The sequence below is a fragment of the Rissa tridactyla genome, chromosome 11, assembly GCF_028500815.1.
Source record: "Rissa tridactyla isolate bRisTri1 chromosome 11, bRisTri1.patW.cur.20221130, whole genome shotgun sequence".
NCBI classification, from domain to species: Eukaryota; Metazoa; Chordata; class Aves; order Charadriiformes; family Laridae; genus Rissa; species Rissa tridactyla.
In genome coordinates, this window is record NC_071476.1 from 16,676,571 (window position 1) to 16,689,301 (window position 12,731).

At 40.1% G+C, this 12,731-nt stretch overlaps 1 protein-coding gene across 1 annotated transcript in view; it reads left to right on the forward strand.

The window, feature by feature from the left end:
* Positions 1-12,731, forward strand: part of TENM2 (teneurin transmembrane protein 2) — a 1,855,021-nt gene that overhangs the window by 1,803,075 nt on the left and 39,215 nt on the right. The window contains exon 31 of the mRNA XM_054217271.1: positions 8,966-9,176. Coding sequence (XP_054073246.1) covers positions 8,966-9,176 — 211 coding nt within the window. The remainder of the gene's footprint in view (positions 1-8,965; positions 9,177-12,731) is intronic.

Sequence of the window (12,731 nt, forward strand, 5' to 3'; positions counted from 1 at the left end):
TAGGGATGGTGACTCAACCACCGCCCTGGGCAGGCTGTTCAGTGCCTGACCGCTCTTTCAGTAAAGTAAGTCTTGCCAATATCTGATCTAAACCTCCCCTGCCGCAGCTTCAGACGATTTCCTCTGGTCCTGTCATTATTCACCTGGGAGAAGAGGCCAACACCCACCTCTCTACACCCTCCTTTCAGGGAGTTGTAGAGGGCAATGAGGTCTCCCCTCAGCCTCCTCTCCTCCAAACTAAACATGCCCAGCTCCCTCAACCTCTCCTCACATGACCTGGTCTCCAGACCCCTCACCAGCTCAGTAGCTCTCAATTGTCAGTCACAGGAGCTACAACAAAACTCAAAACTGAACATAACATTAATCACTTAATACTTAGTATCTTAAAGTGCAGTTCTGCCTTTGCCTTAAGCTGTGCTACTCTTTATGTGCCTGGTTCACTACCTATCTGGCCAGGAACGCGTCCTGTGACCTGTATGTTCATTAATGCTGGCACAGGGGAGACCTCAGGAGCGTGCAGGAATGGAGAGGAAGGAAGGGATGCGTGCTGTGTGCTTCAAGGTACACCTTAATGTAATTGTGACTGTGTATAGAAAGAAACAGATAAAATTAAGTTTTCTCATTAAACAAAGCTGAAAACTGTACTATGGGAATCAATGTTAAAGATTCAGCTGGTTACCAGAACCTCAAGTTTCACATCAAGCGCAAGATTATTGGAAGTTAAAGCAATCATCTCTCCTCCCAGTCACTCTTTTCTTTTGAAACTTAACCGAGTTTATTTGCAGCACGATGTTGAACTCATTTGCTGCTCCATTAACAGTATTGCTCTGTTAACATAAGCAAGTAGCTCTGCAGTAGTACTGAAGACACAAACTGTTCTTTTGAAAGACAGTAGGGTAGCTAAAAATACAATTTTTTTTTCTAAATGAGATCCTTGTTTGGACAGCTGAACCTCCTTCCTTTTCCATCCATCTAGTCATGTTTTTAAAATAGAGTTGCTTCAGCGTGTCACTGAACTGCAGCAATCATTTTCTGTCTTCCATTGTTCCCCGTGCAGCAACAGTTTTAACATATTTTGGTGCTCTTTCACTGTTCAGCCATTCTTATTGCAATTGTATCTCACAATCAGATTCAAAGGCCTTGGGCCAAGTCTTCATTTCATGGATGTCAAGAAGAGCATTGCCACTGACTCCAAAGGGATTCCCATTTTTCCTGTTTTGTCTTATTATCTGCCACAATGCAAACTCCATACCATAGTTCAAAAAGAGAAAAATGAAAGATTATACTTAATATTTTCTTTCCATTTTAGATGAATGCCCTTTAGTTGCTTTATTCCTAGAAGAGGCAGATGTGTCCCTGTCTTGTCGAGACTTAGGAATCTTCATTTCAAATGAGACGTCGGTGTGTATTACTCACATAAATAAAAGAGGATTCCAGAGCAGAGAGAGGAGAGAGCGTCCAGAGCTGTTTTCTCCTCTTAGAGCTGTTCAGGTGGGGCCGTGCCTGACCCCGGCTAGCACTGGCACGTTCACCTCTAGTTCTCCTTACCGTCACAAGCCAAATCTAGGTATGGGCTTAACTGGGTCTTCAGTATGAACCTCTCTAGGGTGGCTGTGGTGCATAGGCTACTCTGCTGAAAAAGCTTGAAAGTCTCTTATTTAATTAGTTGTTTGTCTATTTGTTTCTCTCTCTCTCTCTCTATTTATTTATTTATTTTTTAGGAGGAAGCCTAACTGAGAGGTAAAGGTTTTCTGGCATTGACTCACTTTCAAGATCTTTTTTAATTGGAAAATGTTTCTGTTTTCCAAAACATGTTTGGATTACATAATTTACTCACTGCGGACACTTCTAAATCTAATCCCTTTCTTTAATCACTCCCTCAGTAGTCTAATAGTTATTAGGCATCTTTGGGAGGGATTAGAAATAGCTTTATTTTAAGACCTATAATTGTGATTACAATGTATAATCCCCCCAATAGACATGTATAACTCATTTTATTCACCATGGATTTATTTTAGGAAATTAAGGGATTAGAAATGGTATTTTCAGGAATGAGAGAAGGTACGTTACTTTATAAACTCATGTTTCTTTTGACATATTGCATAAGGAAATGGCTACAGTGGCTAGTTATACGCATCTTTTTACAGTAAATATTTTATAATAATTTGCTTGTTACTAAATTGAAAAATGTTTTTATTATCTTGGAACAGTCTTCATAAATTGTGTATGTTTAACTAGATTTCACCTTAGACCTTACAGACCTCCAAGTAAAATGGACAATGTAATGCATAGCAAAAATCGTATTTCTTTTCTAAAGAATAGTTTCAGTAGATGTTGGATGCAGCTGATGCCAGGAGCTCATGTTGGAGGGGCCTTTGTCCTGAGCTCAGTGGGGTAATTTGGGGGAGATATTTAAGAACTCTGGCCTCTGCAGAAGCAGCCCTGTCAGGAGCCCCCTATCACCCACTGGGGTTGCTCCTTCTAGGCTTTTCTTTTCCTTCTTTCTCTCTTCTCCCACCTTTTGAATCCTTTCAAATTTACTTTCTCATGTTTTTATAGTTTTTATCAACAATACAGTTAAACGATGTAATCTCAGAGAAAGAAGAACAGAAAAGAACCAAAATTTTGGTCAGTTGGTTTGTTTCAGATTTGATCAGGAGGCAGAGGGCAGGTACATGCGGGTTAAAAGAAAAAAAGAAAAGCTTAAATGCAATCATTGCTTACATCACTTCACAGATCACTTTTTTCCTCAAAATGTAATTGTGTGTGGAGGGAAAGGAAGCAACCTGTAGCAGTATAGAATACTAAGCTAAACAGAATGAGGAATCCCGTGTTTGTTATGCAAAGTGGGACATTATTTTTAAAATACGTTTTAATTTATTTCCAGTTGGCTTTTCACAGAGAGTTGTGCATATCTCAGAAGGCAAATTTTGCCCTTCAGTTTGTTACTATATAGCTGTAACCTCACCAAGAAATACAGTTGGCAGTAATTCTGTTTGGCACAATACTTTAAAGATAATGAATGAGAGAAAGCCAGCTATCTGCTCCGGTATGAATTCTCTTCAACACATGAGAAAAATACATTTCTAGAGAAGTTCACTGTCAGGACAGTGCACTTGACTGATTGAAAGGCTGTTTATTTGAGTTGTCTTAGAAAACTCATCTCTGAAATTAGACTGAAAGAAAATAGAAAGAAAAGAGAAGTGTCTTCCTGCAATAAACATTTAGAAAAAAATTGCTTTTAGAAAATTACAAATCCAGAGACTTGATAATGCATCAGGCTCGTGACATTTAAGATAATACAAGTATTTCACAGCACAAAAGCAAATCATGTAATTTAGCTTGCCTCAACAAGCGTTGCCTCAGCAGGGGTCTCTAATTCAGCACAGACAAAAGATTTTATGAAGTTCTCAATATAAATACCCAGAATACTCTCGGCGCAGAAAATACCTTCCCAGAGCCTGTACAATAGTCAGTTTTAGAACATTAAATGTAATGAGTAGTTGAAATCTATTGTGGATGGGAGCCAGAGTGAGTTATGTAGGCTCGAGTATAAAATCTGCATCAAAACTAGACATTATGTAAGTTTGACAAGAGCTAATGAGCGTGCGTCTATGTGATTTTGTTAAAACTTCATGTCAGCCTCTAATCGCCTTTACGCACATTAGCCAGCTTATCCTTACACTGTCCCTCACGGGACGTGTTACTACAATAACACGCTCTTACAACCCATGGAGAAGAGAAAGCAAGAAACTCACCGACTGCAAATTCGTGGTTTGAAAAGCCACTGGTTGCTGCATGGGTATCCGTGTGCACACTGGAACTAAATGAGCATGGTCGTTTTTAAGATTGTTTTCATCTTGGAGGCCTCGTGGTCATCTCTGCTCTAAGCGATGTGAGATTTGAAGTCGGGGCATCAGTAATCCACCAGTACTCACAGGGTGTGAAGGACCACCGCGCGCTCGGTGCGTAGCTGGAGCTACACCTGCAGTGGCTTCTTCCAGCTGGTGCTCGTAGCTGAGGGTCTTCCTGCGCCTACCAGAGCCCTGGGCAGCACACGGATCCCCGGTGGGCAAGTGAAGTGGGGCTCTTGCTCTACCCATGTCATATTCCAGGGTACTTCAAAACCTCATTAAGGAGCTTTGTGGGGATTCGTAGGCACGCCCAGCTTACACAGAAGCCAGGTTTATTCTGCTTTACCACAATTTGGGATTTACAGTCCAGCTTTCCCTCAAAGTTAACTTTATGGTTCTGAAGATACTGTTGTGCTCACAGTTTGTTACAAAAGCCAGTGGTATAATCCTGACATTTTACGGAGAGGCTTTCCAGTTTGGCTAACTGAGGAACAGGGCTGGAACAGGACAAGAAGCGTTTCCTTTCTTGTTAGCGCCAGGAACTTCTGCGGAATTATTTTGAATGATGTATGCCAACGTAGCTAACAGTAATCAGATCAAGCTACAAACGTGAAAATTTGGGTTAAATATTAGCTAAAACTTCCTGGTAATAAGATGTACTGGGCTGTGGAATAGCCTGGCTGTGGAAACAGTTCTGCATGCAATTTTAGAGCTCAATTAAAATATTTCTGTGTTGGCAGAGAGAAGGCCTACTCTTTTGATAATCTGATAGAGCATCTCTAATTCTTTCACCTTGGGTATATTAATACTACACATAATTAAAATCGGATCATGATAAATTAACTAATTTGCCCTTAGGGTGATCAAAGGCCCTTTTGCCCTCAAGGCTCATAGTAGCTGCTGTTCCCCCCCCCCCGGCCCTCACCTCCATTTTAATCATCAGTCTGAAATGTTTATTGGAAAAAGAAAAATTTCCAGGAATTACGGTCTGAAAGTCACCAGCTCCTGAAGCTGGTGAAGTGTAAGGATGCCCTCTACTGAGCGTGGGCTCAGAAGTTTTGTTTTGGAAACAAAATTGTCCCCTGCTGGGTGCAGAAAGCGTTTTCTCGAGCGTCTGGATGTCAGGTCAAAGTTGACTCGTTCTAACGTGCATCATGAATTGAACCTGAAGCACAACCTTCAAGTATTTGAAGAAGAGTGGAAATTAAAGATAATTTACGTGTAGTAATTTAAAAAAAAAAACAAACGCAAACCAATAGCTCAAGCATCAACTTTCCAAAGAAAGGTGTAGCACAATTCTGGAATCCGGTCACCTTGCACGTAGGGAGAAGTATATTCAGTGGTAAAGGAAAACTGATTATGAGAGGTTCTAAATGGGTTAGCAGTAACACATACCACTATTTCTACTGAGTGCTTTTAAGGCCTTGTAATCATGTTCAAGGGGAACACGGTAATAATGCCATCTTAAAATATGGCGTACACAAGTAGATCATTTTACTTACATGCAATACTTTACAATTTTCTTTTTGCTGTATAGTTAAGTTTGCCAAAAAGCTTGTGGAACAGTTTATGGAAGGTCAAGAAATGTGTATCCATTAGCAGAAATGAAGCATTCAAGAGGAACACCATGTCACTTGATTTGGTTTTGAAAAGAATTCAGAATTCAGAAGAACCGCAAACCACAATGGAGAGCTAGTCCTGTGCTGCCAGTTTAAATCAGATCCACGTTTGCTAGTTCTTTCTTCGCAGTTAAGGCCAAGTCAGGACTTCTTTTGGTCTCAAGTCGTTGGAGGAGGTTCAGCGCCATCTGAAGTCCCTCCACCGCCTCCTCCCCTCAGCGTACAGAGTCTCAGAGAGCTGCGAACTGGCCGCTTGAAACTCAGATGTGTGTGCTATGAAAAGCAGCAGTATCTTGGTGAAGCTAATGGTGGGGGTTTTGTCATTGAATTAACCATATAAATAATTCAGTGTGCCTGAGGAAATCTGGAAGACAAGCTCTGAAATATATATTAAAAAACAAAGTACTGAATTCTAATTAAAACTCGTGCTTATGGCAGAGTTTTCTCTTACAGAAGGTATGTTTTTCTAGCCCTTGTTTTAATCAACTGAGTCTAATGCAGCTAATTGATTCTGTAACAATTGACTTCATATGCCGTGTTACAATATGGCTGGAGAAAGGGGCTGAGAGAAACCTCGTGAAGTGCAAGGTCCTGCACCGGGGGAGGAACAACTGCAGGCACAAATGTGTGCTGGGAAACACTTTTTTATCGTGAGGGTGACGGAGCGCTGGAGCAGGTTGTGGAGTCTCCACCCTTGGAGATATTCAAAAGCTGTCTGGGCATGGTCCTGGGCTTTTGGTAGCCTTGCTCGAGCAGGGGGGTTGGACCAGATGACCTCCAGAGGGCCTTGCCAGCCTCAGCCATTCTGTGATAGTACATCCAGATAGCAAATTAGGCAAACGCGTACTAGAAACAAATATATTCTGACAGTAAGCAATACTCGTTCGTACATAGAGTCGGAGATTTCAGAGCAACTAGGTAAATTAATAGCAGCAATGCAACTATAGCAAGAAGGTAAATAATAGCAGCGATGCAGCTACGAGTGCAAACGGTATTGCGGTGTATAAGCCTGTGACAGCAAACAGCAGTGCTCAGGTTCTGGCTGCGTGTGCTGAACAGATCCATACCTCAGTTCTGCTGTTGCAACAAGCTGGATCAACTAGTTTGCATATGGTAAAAATATCTTAATTCCTGAATCCTGCCATCTGGGAATAAATTAGTGTGGGGAAATATATCATATATTATAAGTAATAGTCTTCCAAACAAGTAAATCATGTATATTTATGTTAAGGTGTATGCCTGTCTTTTCTAAATATTCTTGTAAGCATCTCTGAAAGTATGCAAATCTGAATTCACATAACCGCACAAAAACCTTCCTACATGAAAGGAATCGTACACGGGTTTCTCCCTGGTATTGAGTTGGAGATGTTTCTGGCCTCCCAGGTCCTGAACTGGCAATTCAGAGCAGTTTGATTGCCTGCTTGATTGTTTGTGAGATAACGGTGAGATTGGCAGTGACAGGGTAATTTACTGAAGATTGCGATGTCAGACTATATCCAAGGGGGCTTGCGAGCATAAAGCTGTGATTCGCATGACTGACAGGATGCTGACGGATTGATATGCCAATTGAAAGTTCATGGTGTCATCAGGAGGGTTTGGTCACAGCATCCCATAATCTGCTGCATGATGAGGTCGTTACAGACGTGACATACCCTCACCCCTAATAACAGGTATAGCACAAATACGGTGCAGCTTGAACAGGTAAATGTAAATTTGTCAAAGGGGAGTAATTTCTATCCTGTGTTTTGCTTCTGTTATTTCTAATGTGTTGATAGGATTCTCCTGACTGGTGGTCATCGGAGTAAAAGGACTGAGCGGACTGAGCAGTGGGCGGCTTTATGTTCATAGCTGTAGAGGTGTCACAAACCAAGAAAGAACGCAGAATGCTGAGAAGTTGTTCTCGGCGCTTAATAGGAAAACTGCCTTGAGTTATAATCTGAAGCTAAAATTGTCCGTACAATGATGACATAAACTGGGTGGAAAATGGACTCCAGTAAAAAACAAAATTCCTGCTGCCGCATTGGAAAGGATTTCAAGATCAATGGAGCTCTTAATGTGAATGGGCGACAGCCCTTAACGCAATGTATAGCTCTGCCAACGAGGTAGTTCGTCTGACGTAAATTTCCTTAGAGGGCTGAATGAAACATTGTCAGCATACCTTGGCAATTTTGTCCTCAAAACAGAAACAGTCGTTTCAGGCACACACAATCCGTTGGAAATACAAGGCTAATCGTAAAATAGGAAAGCTTTCTGTAGGCTTAGGTTTCGGTTTGGGTTGGGTTTTCTCTTGTTTTTGTTGTCGTCTTTCCAGTTACTGTGGGGTAACGGTGTAGGGTACTGCCGGTCTGTTGTGCATGTGAAAAACTTGAAAATACATGAGTCGTGATCTTGCTCTGAGGTGCTTTTGTCAGCCGACCTACTGGAATGTTCTGTCTTGTGTGTGATACTCCGTATGTGCCCAGGCCATATTTGTATTCAAAAATCTGATTAATATGCCTTCGGGAGTCTCTGAAAGTTTACAGACCTAAGTAGATTGCAGACTGAACGCCTGATTCTGCCCAGAGTAGATGAAAAAATGTTTCTAACTTGTTAGAGGTTATAATATTTTGAAGTAAATGGTTATTAATTTCTAAATTACAGTAAAACTCCATTGAGAGAACGTATGTCACTTACATGATGAGAGCAAAGGAAAGGATGATGCTAGAAGTTGTTACTCTATGTGCTAAAAGTATTCAGTTGTGATTTATCTAAGTATACAGATCAGTCTCACCATTGAGGATTCCTTTTTAATTTCTGGTATTTAAATTCTATTTTAAAAAAAAAAAAAAAAACAACTTAAGAAACACTCTTGATGGACAACCTAATATGTAATATGACAACTGAGCCCACCAGCTTTGTGAGTGATCCATCCTTATCCAAGCATGACAACAAGTTTGGATTCAGATATTTATGGGAGCTGGGAGTTCCAGCAGCATTTCCCTATTAATTGCCAAAATGGGTACAATGTAGTTTTTATTTTACTTAGGTAATGACAACTTACTCTGTCACCCCCATCTCCTTCTCTCGTATCCCCAGGACAAATGAAACTCTTACAGCCCAGCAAGGAAATCTAAAGACTTTGTAAAACAAACAGTTGAAAAGATTTTGGGGAAAAAAAAACAACTGCAAAACAAACAGAAAACCTAAGCCAAAAATTCTGTACTCCTTCCACTATTCCTTCTTCCTGATTTCAGCCCTTAACAGATTTCTTTGGGATTGATTCTCATCTAAAACAGGCGTAAATTAATTGTGGCAGTAATGGTGTTTAAGCGGTGTACTTGAGAAGGTCTCATCCTCGTTGCATTATTGGTTCACTTGCCAGTTTTATGGCGTAGAGCTGTTACGAAGAATAAGCATTAACATTTTTTCCCCAGGGCCTTAAGATGTCCGTTGGATATTATTGCTTGATAGCACTGTGCAGCCGGCTGAGTCTCGATGATTCTTACCTTTCAGATGGCTTGGTTGACTGCCTAGACCCAGACTGCTGCCTCCAGTCTACTTGTCAAAATAGCCTGCTGTGCCGGGGTTCTCGTGATCCTCTTGACATCATACAACAGAGCCATTCTGGTTCCCCAGCTGTGAAGTCATTCTATGATCGAATCAAGCTCTTAGTGGGGAAGGACAGCACTCATATCATCCCAGGAGAAAATCCCTTCAACAGCAGGTAGCGGCTATAAATATGACGCTGTGTCTGTGCAGTTGCATTGTATGGGAAGATTTCTCTCAGAGACTTTATTCATGTTTTAACATGAGATGCTGCTTTCAGGTGCGTCACATGTCTCCGTCTCAGGCATCGTTCCCATACAGCACTCTGCTGTAATGTATGATGTGACCTTTATTTTATAACACTGAGGTTTAATAGCATTTTAACATAACCTAGAAGAGGTTCCTCCCACTGAGCAGGAGCTTCTGAGGTTTATCTTCTATGAAGACTGCGATCTAGAACCAGGGAAAAGACAAACTAGTTTCCAGTTAGAAAAAGATTGCATTTTATTTACTGCCGCTAACCCAAGTTTCAATAATGAAATAACATTTCAAATTATTTTTAAAATACATTAACTTACGGGTTTTTATTGTTTATTCCTTATCTAAAACTGTTTTATTTGCTGTTTTACTTGCATCACCAATACATCTGTCTAGGTTTTCATTTTCTTTTTGTATGTCTGTTCTCCCTGTGATTATTAATTATATATTTACGATTAATCTAAAAGCCAGCACATCATTCATTGATATTTGATGCCATTGGACACTTCCGAGAAGAGCGGTTCTATTTATCAATATTACTCAAATATGTCTTCATGGAACGATGCTAAGAAATTGATGAATATGTTAATTATGTTCATATTGCCAAAGTTAAAACTGAAGAAAGAACTTGATTTGAGATAATGCCCAAAAGATTGGACTTCATTACAAGAAACTGTTTTCAGGCGGGAGTTCACTATAGGCTTACTGGGTGATGTAGAGCAAGTCCCTAGAGATTTGTCTGTAAGATGAGGATCATAATGTTTCTGGATACACCAGGCAGGTCCCCATTGCATTCATTCCTATGATGCTCAAATAGCACGATAATTGCTATATCCTATCCGAAAAGCCCTGTTCTATAAAATACACGCTTTAGTCTAGTCTATAAAATACTCTATGCATATACACACATGGAGTTGTTTGGAAAAATGGAAGAGAATTGATCTGTTTTCATCTAAATTTGTTGTGATTTTTTTTTTTTTTTCTCATCAGTTCTGTAAAAAGAAAACGGGGGAAATCTTGCCGTTTTCTGCAATGTTGCATGAAAAGGAAAACAAGACGAGAGAAGCTTACTAATTCATGAGACTGAATAATTGGTCCGAAAAGGAATACAGGCTACAGCATAAAAAGCATAGAGTCCCGGGGGTGGTTGGTACGTGCTGCTCTGTATATGGTACAGTCAGCAAAGTTTCCTGGAGTGAAAACAAGCAAACAGTTTCCTGTTATATATTGTATGCTAACCTGTGCTGGAGCTGTTGCCTCATTAAGCCCCCCGGAATGAAAATTAGTGTATTCCCTCTATCTGTATTTCACTACCATCTGATAATGTTTAGTTGTGTTATTAACATGATCCAACACTTTATTCCTAGATCTTGATGTATCTTAAAAAAGCAGGTGATTGTCATTCCAACTTTCTAGACAAGCGTAGGGATAACACAGACATTCTTGCGCCATCCAAGGAATTTTAGAAATTATATTAGAAATAATCAAGTTGTTTACAGATGGATATGGGTTGGAGTCCTCAAAACAGTCTAAGAATTAGAGCTCTAGACTAAGTGGGAGCTGGGCACTTCAGTCCTGAGGCTCCTTTGAAACACTCTCATTTCAAATTTTAGATTTTTATTTAAAAAATATGTTTTCTAAGGTTCCTCATGGCAGGAGTCTTAGTTCTGTTTTATTCAGCTGACGTGTGTTGCGTATTTCAACGTATCTTTGCAAGTGGCGTATTAATGACATTTTAAAATTGGCCTTAGCCTCTAAGTTGTGAAGGTGCTGTTGAGAATTCTGCAGCCCAGCTGTTAATTTTGGTACCAATTTTAGGCAAATCTAATGTCTAGTGTCAAATTGAAAGCTTTAAAAATAAAGTTTTTGACTTTTTAAAAGTGTCACAGGGTTAGACTCCAAGTTTCGTGTGTACTGAACCTGCCATAGTCTCAAGAAGTAGCTACCATGAAAGATCATGGCTTCTTTCTTTTCTTAGCTCAACATCTTATTCCATTGAAAAAGATGAAAAAATGGGACAAAATAGTGGTTATGACTTTTTTCCAGTACTACTATAAGAAAAAGAAGTTATTTCCTACCCTGCTAAAGCAATAAATAACAACATGTATTGATTGCAACGTTATTTAGACCTTGCTGAGCATTTCTGTGCAGAAACAGGATGAAATGAAGTTTTCAGGGGAAAAAAAAAATAGCTACATCTCTTTACACATTTAACTTCCAAGTTTAAAAAAAAAAAAAGGACTTAATGTGTCTGCTTAATTTGTCAGTTACATTTTTAAAAGATTACCAAAATAAAAGGTTGTTCTGTGTATGACTGTTACACAACATATTACTTCTTATAAGTCCAGATTTTGCCTAAAAACTTTAATATCCATTGTGTTCCATATTTTGGCGTTTTAGAAATAAAAGGGAAGATTATTGGCCAAAATGTTCTTATTCAAATTATTTCCTGAAATAATAAAATTGAAAGTAGAAAAAATTATCATGAATATTATTAGTTCTCTTCTGCCATATGATGATTTCTTTCTAAATCTTCTTTCTGCACTGTTTCCCTATAGAACCTTGAGTGACTGTCTTCCTACAACAATTTCTGTGTGTTTGTACGATAAAATAATTCAAGCAAAATTAATAACGCCAAGACAATTATCTTGGTCCAATGTGTTCCCAAGTAGATTTTCTCGACAGGTATCTTTTTCTAGTAAATTCTGTATTCTGTTAATAAAATGTTGATTTCGGATATTAAAATTTGACCTGGAGGGTCAAGAAATAGTTGAAAGTTCTAAAAGAAAAGTAACAGAAATAGCTCATTTTCATTAATTAGTTTGTTTTTTATGTACTATTTAAGAAAATACCTTGTTTGGAATAAAAATATGAGGAAGTAGTTGTTAAATAGCCATTATAATACAGTTAGAAATTTACATCACAGCACCTTGAACATTTCAGAGAGTTAATAGAAAAGACCTGAAAACAACCTCTGATATTACCGATGAAAATCGATGTTCTCTGATGTGTACATCACTTTAGAAAGGCAAGCCCTAGGGGATAATGCAAGCGTTACAGCTGTCCCAGAATTCAACTGCATTTTGTCAGCGTTGGGCAAAACACAGCTCACTTTAATCCCCTGTCCTACAGCTGGGGCTGTAGGCACCGCGGTGTCGGGATGCCGGGACTGTAGGCACCACGGGACTGTAGGCACCGCGGTGTCGGGATGCCGGGACTGTAGGCACCACGGGACTGTAGGCACCGCGGTGTCGGGATGCCGGGACTGTAGGCACCACGGGACTGTAGGCACCGCGGTGTCGGGATGCCGGGACTGTAGGCACTGCGGTGTTGGGATGCCAGGACTGTAGGACACTGCAGTGTCGGGGTGCCGTGCCTGTTGGTGTGCCCAAAGCCTGCCAAGGTTCAGGGGCAGCTGCAGTCCCACCAGCACAAACTCGGTGCGGAAACGGGGCTTCTTTTCTGCCACTCTCTA